General features: G+C 35.7%; 2 protein-coding genes across 2 annotated transcripts in view; both read left to right on the forward strand.

Moving 5' to 3' along the window:
* On the forward strand, nt 1-15,265 carry LOC124880461 (tenascin-like). The gene is made up of 13 exons (XM_047385583.1): nt 1-180; nt 451-699; nt 3,374-3,631; nt 4,307-4,750; nt 5,009-5,257; nt 5,462-5,719; nt 6,381-6,665; nt 7,963-8,220; nt 8,513-8,770; nt 8,974-9,231; nt 9,893-10,177; nt 11,476-11,733; nt 14,408-15,265. The coding sequence occupies exons 1-13, from the start codon at nt 147-149 to the stop codon at nt 14,683-14,685; spliced, it is 3,372 nt and encodes a 1,123-aa protein (XP_047241539.1). The 5' UTR covers nt 1-146; the 3' UTR covers nt 14,686-15,265.
* LOC124880306 (tenascin-like) overlaps nt 15,236-20,020 on the forward strand; it is a 16,009-nt gene continuing 11,224 nt past the window's right edge. The window contains exons 1-8 of the mRNA XM_047385352.1: nt 15,236-15,247; nt 15,364-15,784; nt 16,071-16,319; nt 16,584-16,841; nt 17,418-17,675; nt 18,286-18,543; nt 18,807-19,064; nt 19,268-19,525. Of these exons, the coding sequence (XP_047241308.1) occupies nt 15,236-15,247; nt 15,364-15,784; nt 16,071-16,319; nt 16,584-16,841; nt 17,418-17,675; nt 18,286-18,543; nt 18,807-19,064; nt 19,268-19,525 (1,972 nt within the window). The remainder of the gene's footprint in view (nt 15,248-15,363; nt 15,785-16,070; nt 16,320-16,583; nt 16,842-17,417; nt 17,676-18,285; nt 18,544-18,806; nt 19,065-19,267; nt 19,526-20,020) is intronic.

Below are 20,020 nucleotides of genomic sequence, written 5' to 3' on the forward strand. Positions count from 1 at the left end.
TGTGGATAAACGGGACTCATCCCGTGCAATTTAATGAAATTGTAACTCGCACTGTGTGTAATGCCTGGTCGGGTTCCTGCTGCCGTTTTCCCTCACACACCATCCAGATCAAACTTTGTTATGGATACTACGTCTACAAACTTCAAATGCCATCTGCATGCTGGCTGGCATATTGTGCAGGTACTGTTCTACTTCAATAACTTAAAAAGTATTAAGAATAACTTGCTTTCCTTTTATAATCATTATAATTGTAAATGTAATGTAATGTGAATATATATATATATATATATATATATATATATATATATATATATATATTTATTTATTTATTACCTGTTCCCTAAGTTTTCATGAATGTTAATGTCTACACATAAGGCCGAACATTCGTTCTATGTTTGGTAAAAATAACTGTTTAATTTTTGCAACACATGTTGTATCTATTTGTTTTAGAACTTCCACTCTTTAGAGCATCATCACAAAATGAGACCAGCATCACTCTGCAGTGGAATAAAGTCAACAACAACACCAGCTTTGTTCTCCAGTTTAACGGCACAGAAACATTCATCAGTTCACCAGATGGAGATGGACCAGTAACTCACACAGTCTCATCTCTCACTGCTGGAACTAGATACACATTTACTCTCTTCTCTGTGTTTGAGAACGTCAGAAGCAGTGGAGTTCAACTTATAGCCTTCACTGGTAAGATGTTTCACTGCATCCTTAAAGTACAAAGTGAGTTTTTGCACAATCATCCCTTTTTAGTTATCCTTTGTTTGTCATCATTTGTTAAATCATACAAACTGTAAAAATATTAAGCATTCTGTTTTATCCCTGTCTATGTGTAGTATTATACCTTGTATACCGTGTAGGATTATAGCAGCATTTAATTTATGTATGTAGCTGCTAAAAGAAAAACCATGAATTCAAACTAAAACAACTTATCTTTAGAAATTATGGGAATTTCAAAAAATGTCTCACATGAGTGAATACAAATTTCAGACCTAACTTGTGACCAATATCACCATCTTCAAAATGTCACAAAGACTTATGAGTAATTGCTTCATGTTAATTATCACAAGCTCATGTTTTTTTCAAGTCCCCTGAACAATGAGAGCACACTTGTTGTTCTAGGAGGTGTTCAAAAAAATTTTTCAGTATGTCTATGCGTCACCTCTACTTACAATAACTTTCTCTTAAAAGGAATGACTCTCAGACTGTTATATTCTCTTAACACTTATATTCAAGCAATGAAAGTTAGAAGAAAAACACATTCCCGCCAGCTCTACTGGGTTTAATAAGCTATATATTGGACATGTGACAACTGCAAACCTTACTGTAAATGTAAAACTACCTTCTGTCACATTGGTTCCTGTTGAAGGAAGTTAACACAGAAATAATGAAAAACAATTTCTTCATATTTGGCCGCTCTAAACACTCCCAGCTCTGAGGGGTCCGAGGTAAAGGAACCATTCATAAATCCACCCTGATATCATATATAATCTAACTTCATTTACTCAATTCTTAATTATTTCCTTTTTTTTGACACCCCATCTAGCCTTATACACACTAAAACAGACACACAAACTAATTTATAACACATATTACACGTGACATTACACATTCCATTCACTTTGACTCTGAATTTTAATTACTTATTAATTTTAACCTAATTGAACCGAATCCTCATCACTGTTGTTCTGTGCAGCTTGGTTCAATCTCCAGCCCATATATATATAGGGATTTTAGGTCAGATTAGCTTATCCTCTGAACATGAAAAACCCCTTTATGACTGTTACTCATAAGCACTATCCCCTCCCTGTTTGAAAACAAGATTCTTAAGAACCACCTCTGTGTTTGTTGAACAGCGGATCTATTATTAATACTACAGACTCCATTAGTCATATCGTCCCCCATCATTTAATCAAGGAAGCTAATTTCGTCAACACAAATGTCTCTTAACAGCCTTCCTATGCCCAGAAAGGAGTCATCTTGTCTTTTCCATAAACCAATCTAGTTTGAAGTTAACAGGTTCATTCATTCATTTTCTATACCGCTTTTTGGGTCACAGGGGAGCTGGTGAATATCTCCAGCTGTCTATTGGCAGGAGACAGGGTACACCCAGGACAGGTCGCCAATTCACAGCACATGTTGTCTCGAGGCACTTCACAACAGTCAGTTACATACATTCCAATTAATCCTAACCATTGAACAGTGCAGTCAGAGTTAGTTATTTATTCAAAATGGATAAAAAGTTTTTCCATCTAAGGAAACCCAGCAGATTGCATCCAGTCAGTGACTTGCAGCATTCCCTCCTCCCGGATGAGTATGTAGAGACAGTGGAGAGGAAACACTCCCTTTTAACAGGAAGAAACCTCCAGCAGAACCGGCTCAGTGTGAGCGACCATCTGCCACAACCGACCGGGGGTTTGAGAGAACAGAGCAGAGACACAAAGAGAACAAAGAAGCATTTACCCCCAATACTGGATAAAAGTCATTTTCATATTCTGGACAACCACAATCATACCATGTAGTTATTCATAGTTATTCATTCCTGTTAAGTTAAATTCATATTTAAGCCTGTCACAATTAATCTATTTATGCATAAATAGTCTGTGCAATTGTTTTTCATGCCATCAATTAAATCAAGTGTATCATTTAATGCACCTACCACTTTCAGTGAAAAACCAAATCTTAAATATAGGATATTATTATCCTCTCAATGCTGTATATAATAGTCTCTGTAGATTCTCTTTTTTGTGGTGTCTCTTTAGGACTCATCACTGCCTTATGTACAATTCCTTGAACTGGTTAGCTCTCTATATCAGAAGAAAACTTCATTGGTTGCTATTTACTTTTAAATGTATCTATTTTAATTTTTCTCTGTATTGAAAACAATATTTAATCCCATTTCGTTCAGAATATAGCCTGAGAAATACTGATCAGTTATCTTTTTGTTTCCTGCAACAGTAATTTAGGAAAGAAATGTTGCTTTGTGCATTTCATTTTAAAGTTCTTTCAGCTTAGAATAATTTACCTCTCTCTTTCATTTACCCCTTTTCATATTTCTAAGTTGTCTTTAGTTGCTTATTGTAAAACATCCTGTTCTTGCTTTCAATAAGAACAATGAATGGATGGATAGACAGATGGATGAAAACATAAAATGACATGAAATACTTTTGTAAGGTAAAAATATTTGACAGATGTGTTTAAAAAGTAGGTGGGGAGAAGCTGTGATGAATACCTCTTGTTCTAAGTAAATGTTTGACATGGACATGGTTTTTCTGTGAACTCCAGTTATGAAACTGGCTTCTACAAAATGCAACTGCAGTTGCCTGAACTTTATAATTTCTGAATATTTTCTTTTTTATATCAGCTCCTCTTAATGCAGAAGGATTGACAAAGTCAAGAGTAAATGAGACCAGCATCACTCTGCAGTGGAATAAAGTCAACAACAACACCAGCTTTATTCTCCAGTTTAACGGCACTGAGACATTCATCAGTTCACCAGATGGACCAGGACCAGTAACTCACACAGTCTCCTCCCTGACTGCTGGAACTAGATACACATTCACTCTCTTCTCCGTGTCTGAGAGCATCAGAAGCAGTGGAGTCAGCATCACTGCAGTCACTGGTAACATACTGAAATTCTAATATATTAAACTTTGGCTTTTAAATTTCTAAACGCTATAAATTAAACCTGTGTTTGGTGAAATATAAAGGACTCTGCCAATAAATGTTTAACATTTATTTTGAAGAGTTGCAGGCAGTTTGATGAGACACACAAGGCCTTAGTAGCTCAGGAGCTGCAATTTAGTGCCCTTCACCAACCAGTGTCAGACTTTGCACATCATGTGTTTTTCATCTGTGTCTTAAAATCCAAAGGGTTCCCAAACTAATGGACAGATTTTTAGTCTGAAAATCACTGCTGCTGCTGTTTCGGATTTTGTACATATTCTGGTCATTTTGACCCTTTGTGATTTCTTACCGTTTTTTTCATGGTTGACTTATTCCAAGAATAAAATGTTGTTATTGTCTGATGTTTCAAATTGCTCATGTGTTAGTTCATCCACGCCTTGCTGACATTGCTGTCCCTCTGCACTCCTCTTTCTGCCATCTTGTGGTGATTTTTTAAAAACATATGGCTGGAAGAGTGCCTCATGCAGTAGACATTACCAAAAAACACATATACGTGTGATGCAGAATGTGCTCAAATGTAACAACTGGTAAAAATAAAAACAAAAGTATTTGGTGACTTTAAATGTATTATGTTTGTCTTCTGTTTTTTTCCCACATGTTATATTTGAAGCTCCCTCTTGTGCTGGCTGTCAGTGTTGTCCCTCCGGCACAGAGTGCATCACCACCAATGGAGCTGTTCAATGTCTCAACCCCTGTGCCAACTACACTATACTGAATGATACATGGCGTTCAACAGATTACACAGACCAAAATTTCTTACAGTGCGACAAGTCTATTACCTGGAATGGCTGGTATCGCTTTTATTTGGGGCAAAGCAGCGCTCAGATTCCAGAGAAATGTGTAGCAGAACGTAGATGTGGAACCCATGCTCCTTTGTGGATAAACGGGACTCATCCCGTGCAATTTAATGAAATTGTAACTCGGACTGTGTGTAATGCCTGGTCGGGTTCCTGTTGCCTTTTTCCCTCACACACCATCCAGATCAAACTTTGTTATGGATACTACGTCTACAAACTTCAACAGCCATCTACATGCATGCTGGCATATTGTGCAGGTACTGTTCCACTTCAATAACTTAAAAAGTATTAAGAATAACTAGCTTTCCTTTTATAATCAATAAAATTGTAAATGTAATGTAATGTGAATATATATATATATATATATATATATATATATATATATATATATATATTACCTCTTCCCTAAGTTTTCATAAATGTTAATGTCTACACATAAGGCCGAACATTCGTTCTAGGTTTGGTAAAAATAATTGTTTAATTTTTGCAACACATGTTGTATCTATTTGTTTTAGAACTTCCACTCTTTAGAGCATCATCACAAGATGAGACCAGCATCACTCTGCAGTGGAATAAAGTCAACAACAACACCAGCTTTGTTCTCCAGTTTAACGGCACAGAGACATTCATCAGTTCACCAGATGGAGATGGACCAGTAACTCACACAGTCTCATCTCTCACTGCTGGAACTAGATACACATTCACTCTCTTCTCTGTGTTTGAGAACATCAGAAGCAGTGGAGTCAGCATTGCTGCAGTTACTGGTAAGAATATTTACTTTCATTAAAGCTTTGAAATGTTTCACATTTAGTGATGTTGTTGGAAAGTTCTGACTTGAAATCTGAACTTCTCACAATGAAACGACTGTTTCATGCATTAATATTAAAATTTAAAAGCACAGAATAATTTCTATAGTTAGAATCTGAGACTCTATGTTGAATAATTTCTAATCTTATTGTTCTTAATAGCTCCTGAAAATGCTGAAGGCTTCAGGGCATCAAAACAAAATGAGACCAGCATCACTCTGCAGTGGAATAAAGTCAAAAACAACACCAGCTTTGTTCTCCAGTTTTACTACATAGAGACAAACATCAGTTCACCAGATGGAGATGGACCAGTGAATTATACAGTCTCATCTCTCACTGCTGGAACTAGATACACATTTACTCTCTTCTCTGTGTTTGAGAACGTCAGAAGCAGTGGAGTTCAGCTCCCAGCTGTTACTGGTAAGATATGGAAAGTCGAATATATTTAATTTCAGCTTTTAAATTTTTAAACCTTATCAATTAAACTTGTATTTGGAGAAATATAAAGAACTCCACCTTAATAACTTTATATCAAGGAAGAAGGATCAAATATAAAACATGTATTTTTGCATGTTGGTCAGAACATTTTACAAAAGTTTTTAATCCTGTTCTAATCTCCTTAAAACACAGAAAGCTTACATTTCATACCAAATAAATAAATATGTCATTAAATAAAATATACACTTTTAAGGTTATGTATCTATGTTTATTTAAATATGTGATGAAGAAGAAATTAAATTATCAATTTAAATTCTTCCACCTGATTAGTTTTCAGGAAGAGTTTAAATATTTAATGAGACACTGCAGCACCGGAGCTATAATACATTTATTCTTAAGGATACAAACATTTCTGTGTATTTTTAATAAATACAATGTATGTATATTAAGCTTTTTGAAATGTTTTTAATTTAAAAGTTAACAAGTGAATAATACATTTAGTAAATTTTGTTGCAGGACACATTTGTTTATTGTCTTTACCTTTAATTTTAAAAAGTTGATGTCACATAAGAAGTTATTAAATGACCCCAGTATTTGTTTGTTCTTAATGGTCATAACCACTGCTGTTAATATTCTTTCTCAGTACCTTCAAATCCATACATCGACATATCAACATACCAACAAAATGAGACCAGCATCACTCTGCGGTTATATGTAAACTACTATGTCAGCCACTTTATTCTCCAGTTTAACGGCACAGAGACAAACATCAGTGCATCATATGGATTAGGATATAGATATGGATATGGATATAGATATGGATGGGCAACAGTCTCATCTCTCACTGCTGGAACTAGATACACATTCACTGCCTTCTCTGTCCTTGAGAATTTGAGAAGTAGTGGAGTCAGCATTGTAGCTGCTACTGGTAAGATATTTTAATTACTTGCCTTGTTTTTATATACAAACAACTTTTAGATGTCAGTGGTGACTCACAGCCTTGTTTGAACTATATCGCTGAAGCATTTATTTACTATTTAAGACTTGGATGTAATTTGGTAACATGGATCAAATCAGCAGCAACTTTAGGCAGTATGCCTTCTAAATAAGCAAAATCTGCATTAAACATGAATAATTTTCACATTTCTATGGAAAGGGTTGACTAGACAAAATACAATTGCAACTCTTTCTGTTTCATTATTAGAAGAAAATTTTTGTTAAATAGACTGCATTTTAAACATGCTGTAGTTCTCAGATTAATGCTTGTGCAATGAGTTTACATTGTACATTTTCTGTCTCTGTAAGATTTACTATAGTTTCATCACAATAACAACTTTTTTACATTGTTTTAATGTGTTTGGGAGTTATCTGTTTCATCTTCTATCAGAAACAAACTTCTTGGTTGATTGAAAATAATTTGATATACCTCAATATGCCAGTTGTGTACTTAATTTAGGCCTTAACAATATATTCATGTAGTATTTTACTGTGGGACTATTGAGAGGACAATATTTACTCATCAGAGGACACTACTGTGATCCAGGAGATAATCCCCTGTTATAGTACATACAGTTAACAGATCAGCTAGAGTTAGTCTCTTCTCATTCAACGTTTTTCAAAAGAAAAGTAGAACTAAGACTGAAAAGCATAGAAACAGTAATGCTGGTGTTTACATTGTTCTGTTGTTTCAGCTTATGTGAATATAGGTGCATATTATGTCCTCTTTTACTTTATCCTGACAGACTGAATAAATATGCTTATCAATAAAAAGAAAATATGCTATTGTAAAATATTATAATGATGTATAAAGAAAGCAGCTTTGTAGGTGGGGAGGGGGTGCAGGGGTCAAACACACAGAGGCTTCAGTCTTGACGCTCCCCTCTCTCTACCCCTTCCCTGTCAACTGACTGTCGAAAAAATAAGCAAAAAAGGCCACTTGTGCTGCAAATGAAAGAAACAAACAAACATAAAAAAGAAAGCAGCTTTGTTAATGGGGCACCAGAAGCTTACATGACTCACAAACCTGTTAGAGAAATGTTTTTCCAATTATTTTAATCAACTAAGAAGAGTTAGACTGATGACTCTTTCGCCTCTGCTTCTCAAAATGCATAAAGTTTAATACAAACAATATTATGATTTCCAATTAGATAAATAACTCCAGCATTTTAATATGCATCATTATAAACTATTTAAGACATCTCCCATCTCCCTTTTCTCTTTTTCAGTTCCTCTAAACACAGACAGTTTCAGACAATCATTGCAAAATGAGACCAGCATCACTCTGCAGTGGAATAAAGTCAACAACAACACCAGCTTTGTTCTCCAGTTTAACGGCACAGAAACATTCATCAGTTCACCAGATGGAGATGGACCAGTAACTCACACAGTCTCATCTCTCATTGCTGGAACTAGATACACATTTACTCTCTTCTCTGTGTTTGAGAACGTCAGAAGCAGTGGAGTTCAGCTCCCAGCTGTTACTGGTGAGAATATTCAGCACATTAATATCTCAACAACCGAGGCAAACTATTTTACTTCCCAAATCTTTAACCTTCCTTTGAGGCACCTTGGTTATAATCAGGGAATTTATTACCAGATTGTTAGTAGATGTTTAAAGAGTAAAGAGAGAAAATAGTGGCTTCAACCAGTAGGGATGGAAACCTGCTGACGTCGCATTTTAAGATAAAACATGTTACAATCTAATGGAACCAAATACTTTACACTAAGAGTTGAATGAATTGAAGAGAAAACTTAGATCATTTTGATTTCTTTCAGCCCCTCAAAATGCAAAAGGCTTCAGATCATTGAGACAGGATGAGACCAGTATCACTCTACAGTGGGATCCAGTCAATAACAATGTCAGCTTCATCCTCCAATATAATGGAACAGAGTTGAATGTAGCGGCACCAACTGGAAATGGACCAGTAACTCTGACACTCCCATCTCTCACTGCTGGAACTAGATACACATTCACTCTCTTCTCTGTGTTTGAGAACATCAGAAGCAGTGGAGTCAGCATTGCTGCAGTGACTGGTAAGATATTTACTTTCATTAAAGCTTTGAAATGTTTCACAGTTAGTGATGTTGTTGGAGAGTTCTGACTTGATGTCTGAACTTCTCACAATGAAACGACTGTTTCATGCATTAATATTAAAATTTGAAAGCACAGAATAATTTCTATAGTTAGAATCTGAGACTCTATGTTGAATAATGTCTAATCTTATTGTTCTTAATAGCTCCTGAAAATGCTGAAGGCTTCAGGGCATCAAAACAAAATGAGACCAGCATCACTCTGCAGTGGAATAAAGTCAAAAACAACACCAGCTTTGTTCTCCAGTTTTACTACATAGAGACAAACATCAGTTCACCAGATGGAGATGGACCAGTGAACTATACAGTCTCATCTCTCACTGCTGGAACTAGATACACATTTACTCTCTTCTCTGTGTTTGAGAACGTCAGAAGCAGTGGAGTTCAGCTCCCAGCTGTTACTGGTAAGATATGGAAAGTCGAATATATTTAATTTCAGCTTTTAAATTTTTAAACCTTATCAATTAAACTTGTATTTGGAGAAATATAAAGAACTCCACCTTAATAACTTTATATCAAGGAAGAAGGATCAAATATAAAACATGTATTTTTGCATGATGGTCAGAACATTTTACAAAAGTTTTTATTCCTGTTCTAATCTCCTTAAAACACAGAAAGCTTACATTTCATACCAAATAAATAAATATGTCATTAAATAAAATATACACTTTTAAGGTTATGTATCTATGTTTATTTAAATATGTGATGAAGAAGAAATTAAATTATCAATTTAAATTCTTCCACCTGATTAGTTTTTAGGAAGAGTTTAAATATTTAATGAGACACTGCAGCACCGGAGCTATAATACATTTATTCTTAAGGATACAAACATTTCTGTGTATTTTTAATAAATACAATGTATGTATATTAAGCTTTTTGAAATGTTTTTAATTTAAAAGTTAACAAGTGAATAATACATTTAGTAAATTTTGTTGCAGGACACATTTGTTTATTGTCTTTACCTTTAATTTTAAAAAGTTGATGTCACATAAGAAGTTATTAAATGACCCCAGTATTTGTTTGTTCTTAATGATCATAACCACTGCTGTTAATATTCTTTCTCAGTACCTTCAAATCCATACATCGACATATCAACATACCAACAAAATGAGACCAGCATCACTCTGCGGTTATATGTAAACTACTATGTCAGCCACTTTATTCTCCAGTTTAACGGCACAGAGACAAACATCAGTGCATCATATGGATTAGGATATAGATATGGATATGGATATAGATATGGATGGGCAACAGTCTCATCTCTCACTGCTGGAACTAGATACACATTCACTGCCTTCTCTGTCCTTGAGAATTTGAGAAGTAGTGGAGTCAGCATTGTAGCTGCTACTGGTAAGATATTTTAATTACTTGCCTTGTTTTTATATTCAAACAACTTTTAGATGTCAGTGGTGACTCACAGCCTTGTTTGAACTATATCGCTGAAGCATTTATTTACTATTTAAGACTTGGATGTAATTTGGTAACATGGATCAAATCAGCAGCAACTTTAGGCAGTATGCCTTCTAAATAAGCAAAATCTGCATTAAACATGAATAATTTTCACATTTCTATGGAAAGGGTTGACTAGACAAAATACAATTGCAACTCTTTCTGTTTCATTATTAGAAGAACATTTTTGTTAAATAGACTGCATTTTAAACATGCTGTAGTTCTCAGATTAATGCTTGTGCAATGAGTTTACATTGTACATTTTCTGTCTCTGTAAGATTTACTATAGTTTCATCACAATAACAACTTTTTTACATTGTTTTAATGTGTTTGGGAGTTATCTGTTTCATCTTCTATCAGAAACAAACTTCTTGGTTAATTGAAAATAATTTGATATACCTCAATATGCCAGTTGTGTACTTAATTTAGGCCTTAACAATATATTCATGTAGTATTTTACTGTGGGACTATTAAGAGGACAATATTTACTCATCAGAGGACATTACTGTGATCCAGGAGATAATCCCCTGTTATAGTACATACAGTTAACAGATCAGCTAGAGTTAGTCTCTTCTCATTCAACGTTTTTCAAAAGAAAAGTAGAACTAAGACTGAAAAGCATAGAAACAGTAATGCTGGTGTTTACATTGTTCTGTTGTTTCAGCTTATGTGAATATAGGTGCATATTATGTCCTCTTTTACTTTATCCTGACAGACTGAATAAATATGCTTATCAATAAAAAGAAAATATGCTATTGTAAAATATTATAATGATGTATAAAGAAAGCAGCTTTGTAGGTGGGGAGGGGGTGCAGGGGTCAAACACACAGAGGCTTCAGTCTTGACGCTCCCCTCTCTCTACCCCTTCCCTGTCAACTGACTGTCGAAAAAATAAGCAAAAAAGGCCACTTGTGCTGCAAATGAAAGAAACAAACAAACATAAAAAAAGAAAGCAGCTTTGTTAATGGGGCACCAGAAGCTTACATGACTCACAAACCTGTTAGAGAAATGTTTTTCCAATTATTTTAATCAACTAAGAAGAGTTAGACTGATGACTCTTTCGCCTCTGCTTCTCAAAATGCATAAAGTTTAATACAAACAATATTATGATTTCCAATTAGATAAATAACTCCAGCATTTTAATATGCATCATTATAAACTATTTAAGACATCTCCCATCTCCCTTTTCTCTTTTTCAGTTCCTCTAAACACAGACAGTTTCAGACAATCATTGCAAAATGAGACCAGCATCACTCTGCAGTGGAATAAAGTCAACAACAACACCAGCTTTGTTCTCCAGTTTAACGGCACAGAAACATTCATCAGTTCACCAGATGGAGATGGACCAGTAACTCACACAGTCTCATCTCTCACTGCTGGAACTAGATACACATTTACTCTCTTCTCTGTGTTTGAGAACGTCAGAAGCAGTGGAGTTCAACTTATAGCCTTCACTGGTAAGATGTTTCACTGCATCCTTAAAGTACAAAGTGAGTTTTTGCACAATCATCCCTTTTTAGTTATCCTTTGTTTGTCATCATTTGTTAAATCATACAAACTGTAAAAATATTAAGCATTCTGTTTTATCCCTGTCTATGTGTAGTATTATACCTTGTATACCGTGTAGGATTATAGCAGCATTTAATTTATGTATGTAGCTGCTAAAAGAAAAACCATGAATTCAAACTAAAACAACTTATCTTTAGAAATTATGGGAATTTCAAAAAATGTCTCACATGAGTGAATACAAATTTCAGACCTAACCTGTGACCAATATCACCATCTTCAAAATGTCACAAAGACTTATGAGTAATTGCTTCATGTTAATTATCACAAGCTCATGTTTTTTTCAAGTCCCCTGAACAATGAGAGCACACTTGTTGTTCTAGGAGGTGTTCAAAAAAATGTTTCAGTATGTCTATGCGTCACCTCTACTTACAATAACTTTCTCTTAAAAGGAATGACTCTCAGACTGTTATATTCTCTTAACACTTATATTCAAGCAATGAAAGTTAGAAGAAAAACACATTCCCGCCAGCTCTACTGGGTTTAATAAGCTATATATTGGACTTGTGACAACTGCAAACCTTACTGTAAATGTAAAACTACCTTCTGTCACATTGGTTCCTGTTGAAGGAAGTTAACACAGAAATAATGAAAAACAATTTCTTCATATTTGGCCGGTCTAAACACTTCCAGCTCTGAGGGGTCCGAGGTAAAGGAACCATTCATAAATCCACCCTGATATCATATATAATCTAACTTCATTTACTCAATTCTTAATTATTTCCTTTTTTTTGACACCCCATCTAGCCTTATACACACTAAAACAGACACACAAACTAATTTATAACACATATTACACGTGACATTACACATTCCATTCACTTTGACTCTGAATTTTAATTACTTATTAATTTTAACCTAATTGAACCGAATCCTCATCACTGTTGTTCTGTGCAGCTTGGTTCAATCTCCAGCCCATATATATATAGGGATTTTAGGTCAGATTAGCTTATCCTCTGAACATGAAAAACCCCTTTATGACTGTTACTCATAAGCACTATCCCCTCCCTGTTTGAAAACAAGATTCTTAAGAACCACCTCTGTGTTTGTTGAACAGCGGATCTATTATTAATACTACAGACTCCATTAGTCATATCGTCCCCCATCATTTAATCAAGGAAGCTAATTTCGTCAACACAAATGTCTCTTAACAGCCTTCCTATGCCCAGAAAGGAGTCATCTTGTCTTTTCCATAAACCAATCTAGTTTGAAGTTAACAGGTTCATTCATTCATTTTCTATACCGCTTCTTGGGTCACAGGGGAGCTGGTGAATATCTCCAGCTGTCTATTGGCAGGAGACAGGGTACACCCAGGACAGGTCGCCAATTCACAGCACATGTTGTCTCGAGGCACTTCACAACAGTCAGTTACATACATTCCAATTAATCCTAACCATTGAACAGTGCAGTCAGAGTTAGTTATTTATTCAAAATGGATAAAAAGTTTTTCCATCTAAGGAAACCCAGCAGATTGCATCCAGTCAGTGACTTGCAGCATTCCCTCCTCCCGGATGAGTATGTAGAGACAGTGGAGAGGAAACACTCCCTTTTAACAGGAAGAAACCTCCAGCAGAACCGGCTCAGTGTGAGCGACCATCTGCCACAACCGACCGGGGGTTTGAGAGAACAGAGCAGAGACACAAAGAGAACAAAGAAGCATTTACCCCCAATACTGGATAAAAGTCATTTTCATATTCTGGACAACCACAATCATACCATGTAGTTATTCATAGTTATTCATTCCTATTAAGTTAAATTCATATTTAAGCCTGTCACAATTAATCTATTTATGCATAAATAGTCTGTGCAATTGTTTTTCATGCCATCAATTAAATCAAGTGTATCATTTAATGCACCTACCACTTTCAGTGAAAAACCAAATCTTAAATATAGGATATTATTATCCTCTCAATGCTGTATATAATAGTCTCTGTAGATTCTCTTTTTTGTGGTGTCTCTTTAGGACTCATCACTGCCTTATGTACAATTCCTTGAACTGGTTAGCTCTCTATATCAGAAGAAAACTTCATTGGTTGCTATTTACTTTTAAATGTATCTATTTTAATTTTTCTCTGTATTGAAAACAATATTTAATCCCATTTCGTTCAGAATATAGCCTGAGAAATACTGATCAGTTATCTTTTTGTTTCCTGCAACAGTAATTTAGGAAAGAAATGTTGCTTTGTGCATTTCATTTTAAAGTTCTTTCAGCTTGGAATAATTTACCTCTCTCTTTCATTTACCCCTTTTCATATTTCTAAGTTGTCTTTAGTTGCTTATTGTAAAACATCCTGTTCTTGCTTTCAATAAGAACAATGAATGGATGGATAGACAGATGGATGAAAACATAAAATGACATGAAATACTTTTGTAAGGTAAAAATATTTGACAGATGTGTTTAAAAAGTAGGTGGGGAGAAGCTGTGATGAATACCTCTTGTTCTAAGTAAATGTTTGACATGGACATGGTTTTTCTGTGAACTCCAGTTATGAAACTGGCTTCTAGAAAATGCAACTGCAGTTGCCTGAACTTTATAATTTCTGAATATTTTCTTTTTTATATCAGCTCCTCTTAATGCAGAAGGATTGACAAAGTCAAGAGTAAATGAGACCAGCATCACTCTGCAGTGGAATAAAGTCAACAACAACACCAGCTTTATTCTCCAGTTTAACGGCACTGAGACATTCATCAGTTCACCAGATGGACCAGGACCAGTAACTCACACAGTCTCCTCCCTGACTGCTGGAACTAGATACACATTCACTCTCTTCTCCGTGTCTGAGAGCATCAGAAGCAGTGGAGTCAGCATCACTGCAGTCACTGGTAACATACTGAAATTCTAATATATTAAACTTTGGCTTTTAAATTTCTAAACGCTATAAATTAAGCCTGTGTTTGGTGAAATATGAAGGACTCTGCCAATAAATGTTTAACATTTATTTTGAAGAGTTGCAGGTAGTTTGATGAGACACACAAGGCCTTAGTAGCTCAGGAGCTGCAATTTAGTGCCCTTCACCAACCAGTGTCAGACTTTGCACATCATGTGTTTTTCATCTGTGTCTTAAAATCCAAAGGGTTCCCAAACTAATGGACAGATTTTTAGTCTGAAAATCACTGCTGCTGCTGTTTCGGATTTTGTACATATTCTGGTCATTTTGACCCTTTGTGATTTCTTACCGTTTTTTTCATGGTTGACTTATTCCAAGAATAAAATGTTGTTATTGTCTGATGTTTCAAATTGCTCATGTGTTAGTTCATCCACGCCTTGCTGACATTGCTGTCCCTCTGCACTCCTCTTTCTGCCATCTTGTGGTGATTTTTTAAAAACATATGGCTGGAAGAGTGCCTCATGCAGTAGACATTACCAAAAAACACATATACTTGTGATGCAGAATGTGCTCAAATGTAACAACTGGTAAAAATAAAAACAAAAGTATTTGGTGACTTTAAATGTATTATGTTTGTCTTCTGTTTTTTTCCCACATGTTATATTTGAAGCTCCCTCTTGTGCTGGCTGTCAGTGTTGTCCCTCCGGCACAGAGTGCATCACCACCAATGGAGCTGTTCAATGTCTCAACCCCTGTGCCAACTACACTATACTGAATGATACATGGCGTTCAACAGATAACACAGACCAAAATTTCTTACAGTGCGACAAGTCTATTACCTGGAATGGCTGGTATCGCTTTTATTTGGGGCAAAGCAGCGCTCAGATTCCAGAGAAATGTGTAGCAGAACGTAGATGTGGAACCCATGCTCCTTTGTGGATAAACGGGACTCATCCAGTGCAATTTAATGAAATTGTAACTCGCACTGTGTGTAATGCCTGGTTGGGTTCCTGCTGCCGTTTTACCTCACACACCATCCAGATCAAACTTTGTTATGGATACTACGTCTACAAACTTCAACAGCCATCTACATGCTGGCTGGCATATTGTGCAGGTACTGTTCCACTTCAATAACTTAAAAAGTATTAAGAATAACTTGCTTTCCTTTTATAATCAATAAAATTGTAAATGTAATGTAATGTGAATATATATATATATATATATATATATATATATATATATATATATATATATATATATATATATATATATATATATATTACCTCTTCCCTAAGTTTTCATAAATGTTAATGTCTACACATAAGGCCGAACATTCGTTCTAGGTTTGGTAAAAATAATTGTTTAATTTTTGCAACACATGTTGTATCTATTTGTTTTAGAACTTCCACTCTTTAGAGCATCATCACAAAATGAGACCAGCATCACTCTGCAGTGGAATAAAGTCAACAACAACACCAGCTTTGTTCTCCAGTTTAACGGCACAGAAACATTCATCAGTTCACCAGATGGAGATGGACCAGTAACTCACACAGTCTCATCTCTCACTGCTGGAACTAGATACACATTTACTCTCTTCTCTGTGTTTGAGAACGTCAGAAGTAGTGGAGTTCAGCTCCCAGCAGTTACTGGTAAGAATATTCAGCACGTTAATATGTCAACAATCAAGGTAAACTATTTTACTTCCCGAATCTTTAACCCTCCTTTGAGGCACCTTGGTTATAATCAGGGAATTTATTACCAGATTGTTAGTAGATGTTGAAAGAGTTTCATAGCGCTGAGAGAGAAACAACAACCAGAAAATAGTGGCTTCAACCAGCAGGGATTGAAAGCTGCTGACGTCAACGAGTTGAATGAAATTAAGAGAAAACTTAGATCATTTTGATTTCTTTCAGCCCCTCAAAATGCAGAAGGCTTCAGATCATTGAGACAGGATGAGACCAGTATCACTCTACAGTGGGATCCAGTCAATAACAATGTCAGCTTCATCCTCCGATATAATGGAACAGAGTTGAATGTAGCGGCACCAACTGGAAATGGACCAGTAACTCTGACAGTCCCATCTCTCACTGCTGGATCTAGATACACATTCACTCTTTTCTCTGTGTTTGAGAACATCAGAAGCAGTGGAGTTCAGCTCCCAGCTGTTACTGGTGAGATGTTTTACATCGTTATTATTTGTTTTTAACTTTGCATTACTGTAATATACACATATCACATGCTAGAGTACAAACATGTAACAATCTGCTTTTTTCAAGTAGCTAGAGGTGTGTCTTAAAAAGGTGGTTATCGTTACTTTCAAATATTGTGTAAACCCATGTATTAAATGATCCAATATGAGGATCCTAATTTAGGAATAATGTTACTTTTTGCAGTACCACCAAATTATAAAATTTATTTCCATCCACTAGAGTGGATTGTTCTTCAACCAAAGCACAACCACCTGAGTTTTAAAGAATGGACAAAGCTTTCAGATTATTTCCTCGTGAATAAAAATCTAATTATTCGTGAGTCTTCAGGTGTGTTTAAATTGTTTCATGAGAATCTCACCATTTGTGCTAAACAAGCATGTCCTGCCAACGTAGCACAAGTTGTACTGACATCACATGGAAGAAAATGGATATTTGGCAAATAATTGCTTTTATAAATAGTTCATGTGTTTGGATAAGGCATATTACCACCAAATATTCTAGTTTGGAAAGAGTATCAAAAAACGTCTTTTGTTTTAGCTCCTGAAAATGCTGAAGGCTTCAGATCATCAGAACAAGATGAGACCAGCATCACTCTGCAGTGGAATAAAGTCAACAACAACACCAGCTTTGTCCTCCAGTTTAACGGCACAGAAACATTCATCAGTTCACCAGATGGAGATGGACCAGTAACTCACACAGTCTCATCTCTCACTGCTGGAACTAGATACACATTTACTCTCTTCTCTGTGTTTGAGAACGTCAGAAGTAGTGGAGTTCAGCTCCCAGCTGTTACTGGTGAGAGACTTTATTTAATTAAAGTGTCAACAATTAAACTAATGTTTTGTGTCTAGCAGATCTTGAAGGTCCTGATGGTGCCCCGTAGTTGAGAACAAAAGATTTATCACCAAGATTGCCATTGTTCACTAAGATTTTTACAGTGTTTGGTGAGAGCAAACAACCAGAAAGCATTAGTTGGAACCAACAGGGGTTTGATCCTGTCCTTTCAAATATTCACAGTACTGTTATACCGGAATAAGTCAATTATTTCCAGGGTGAGTGGAACCTTAAACCAAGCAAAACTACAACAATAAAGAACCAAAAAAGTAAAGTCAGGAGTTGTCCCATTGAAATAAGTTGAAAGAGATGAGAAAGGTCAAATTGTCCATCCGTCCATCCAATTAGACGAGTCTTTAATGAAACAATGAAGCAAATGAACAGTTTTTACGTGGGTTTAGACTTGTTTTCTCAGTTATTTATTTCATCCAGTTAGATGCTCAGGATATACTCAGATCTCACATGAATGTTTTGATGTCAATCTCAAAACACGCTAAATAAAGAGAGCAATTTCAAAATAATACATTTTATTTAGGTGTTAACAACTTGTATCTTTTCTTTTCTCTTGTAGCTCCGGAAAATGCAGAAGGTTTCAGACCATCATCACAAAATGAGACCAGCATCACTCTGCAGTGGAATAAAGTCAACAACAACACCAGCTTTGTCCTCCAGTTTAACGGCACAGAAACATTCATCAGTTCACCAGATGGAGATGGACCAGTAACTCACACAGTCTCATCTCTCATTGCTGGAACTAGATACACATTTACTCTCTTCTCTGTGTTTGAGAACGTCAGAAGCAGTGGAGTTCAGCTCCCAGCTGTTACTGGTAAGAATATTCAGCACGTTAATATGTCAACAATCAAGGCAAACTATTTTACTTCCCAAATCTTTAACTGTCCTTTGAGGCACCTTGGTTATAATCAGGGAATTTATTACCAGATTGTTAGTAGATGTTGAAAGAGTTTCATAGCGCTGAGAGAGAAACAACAACCAGAAAATAGTGGCTTCAACCAGCAGGGATTGAAAGCTGCTGACGTCACGAGTTGAATGAAATTAAGAGAAAACTTAGATCATTTTGATTTCTTTCAGCCCCTCAAAATGCAGAAGGCTTCAGATCGTTGAGACAGGATGAGACCAGTATCACTCTACAGTGGGATCCAGTCAATAACAATGTCAGCTTCATCTTCCGATATAATGGAACAGAGTTGAATGTAGCGGCACCAACTGGAAATGGACCAGTAACTCTGACAGTCCCATCTCTCACTGCTGGATCTAGATACACATTCACTCTTTTCTCTGTGTTTGAGAACATCAGAAGCAGTGGAGTCAGCATTGCTGCAGTGACTGGTAAGATATTTACTTTCATTAAAGCTTTGAAATGTTTCACAGTTAGTGATGTTGTTGGAGAGTTCTGACTTGAAATCTGAACATCTCACATTGAAACGACTATTTCATGCATTAATCTTAACAGTTAAAAGCACAGAATAATTTCTGTTGTCAGAATCTGAGACTCTATGTTGAATCATTTCTAATCTTATTGTTCTTCTTAGCTCCTGAAAATGCTGAAGGCTTCAGGGCATCAAAACAAGATGAGACCAGCATCACTCTGCAGTGGAATAAAGTCAACAACAACGTCAGCTTTGTCCTACAGTTTAATGACACAGAGACATTCATCAGTTCACCAGATGGAGATGGACCAGTGAACCATACAGTCTCATCTCTCACTGCTGGAACTAAATATACATTCATACTCTACCATGTGTTTATGAATGTTAGAAGCAGTGCTGTAAACATCACCGTTGCTACTGGTGAGATAACTCTTAGTTTTACACTAAACTCATATTTTCTATGTACATTAGAGATTATGAACCAGTTCCTTTCTGCTGTTGATAAAATCCAGTGAGCCACAGATATTCATATTGATAGCAACTCTTTGATTTTGTCTTAAAGAACTAGAGACATTGGTGGTTAAAAGATAAAACATTACTTACAGTGTCTACATACATATTCTTTGTCTACTTGCTGAAATAATTTAATCAGAGACTTCAGGAGCATTTCTTATATGAGGATGTGTATTATGCAACAAGGTTGAAAATCAAACTTTGTTTTGTTTTGGCAGCATATCTGAAAACTTCACTCGAATCCTTCTTTCTTGCATTGTATAAAATCTGAACGTATTATTCTTTTCATAACCAGACTTGTTTCCTCTACTAGAATTCAATGAAGTGTTGTTTCTTCCTGATGTTTCCTTTTTAACTTAGTCACTAGTTGACTTAATATAGTATAACATTTTTACTAGTTTC

Source organism: Girardinichthys multiradiatus, chromosome 14, assembly GCF_021462225.1.
Source record: "Girardinichthys multiradiatus isolate DD_20200921_A chromosome 14, DD_fGirMul_XY1, whole genome shotgun sequence".
Taxonomy (NCBI): Eukaryota; Metazoa; Chordata; class Actinopteri; order Cyprinodontiformes; family Goodeidae; genus Girardinichthys; species Girardinichthys multiradiatus.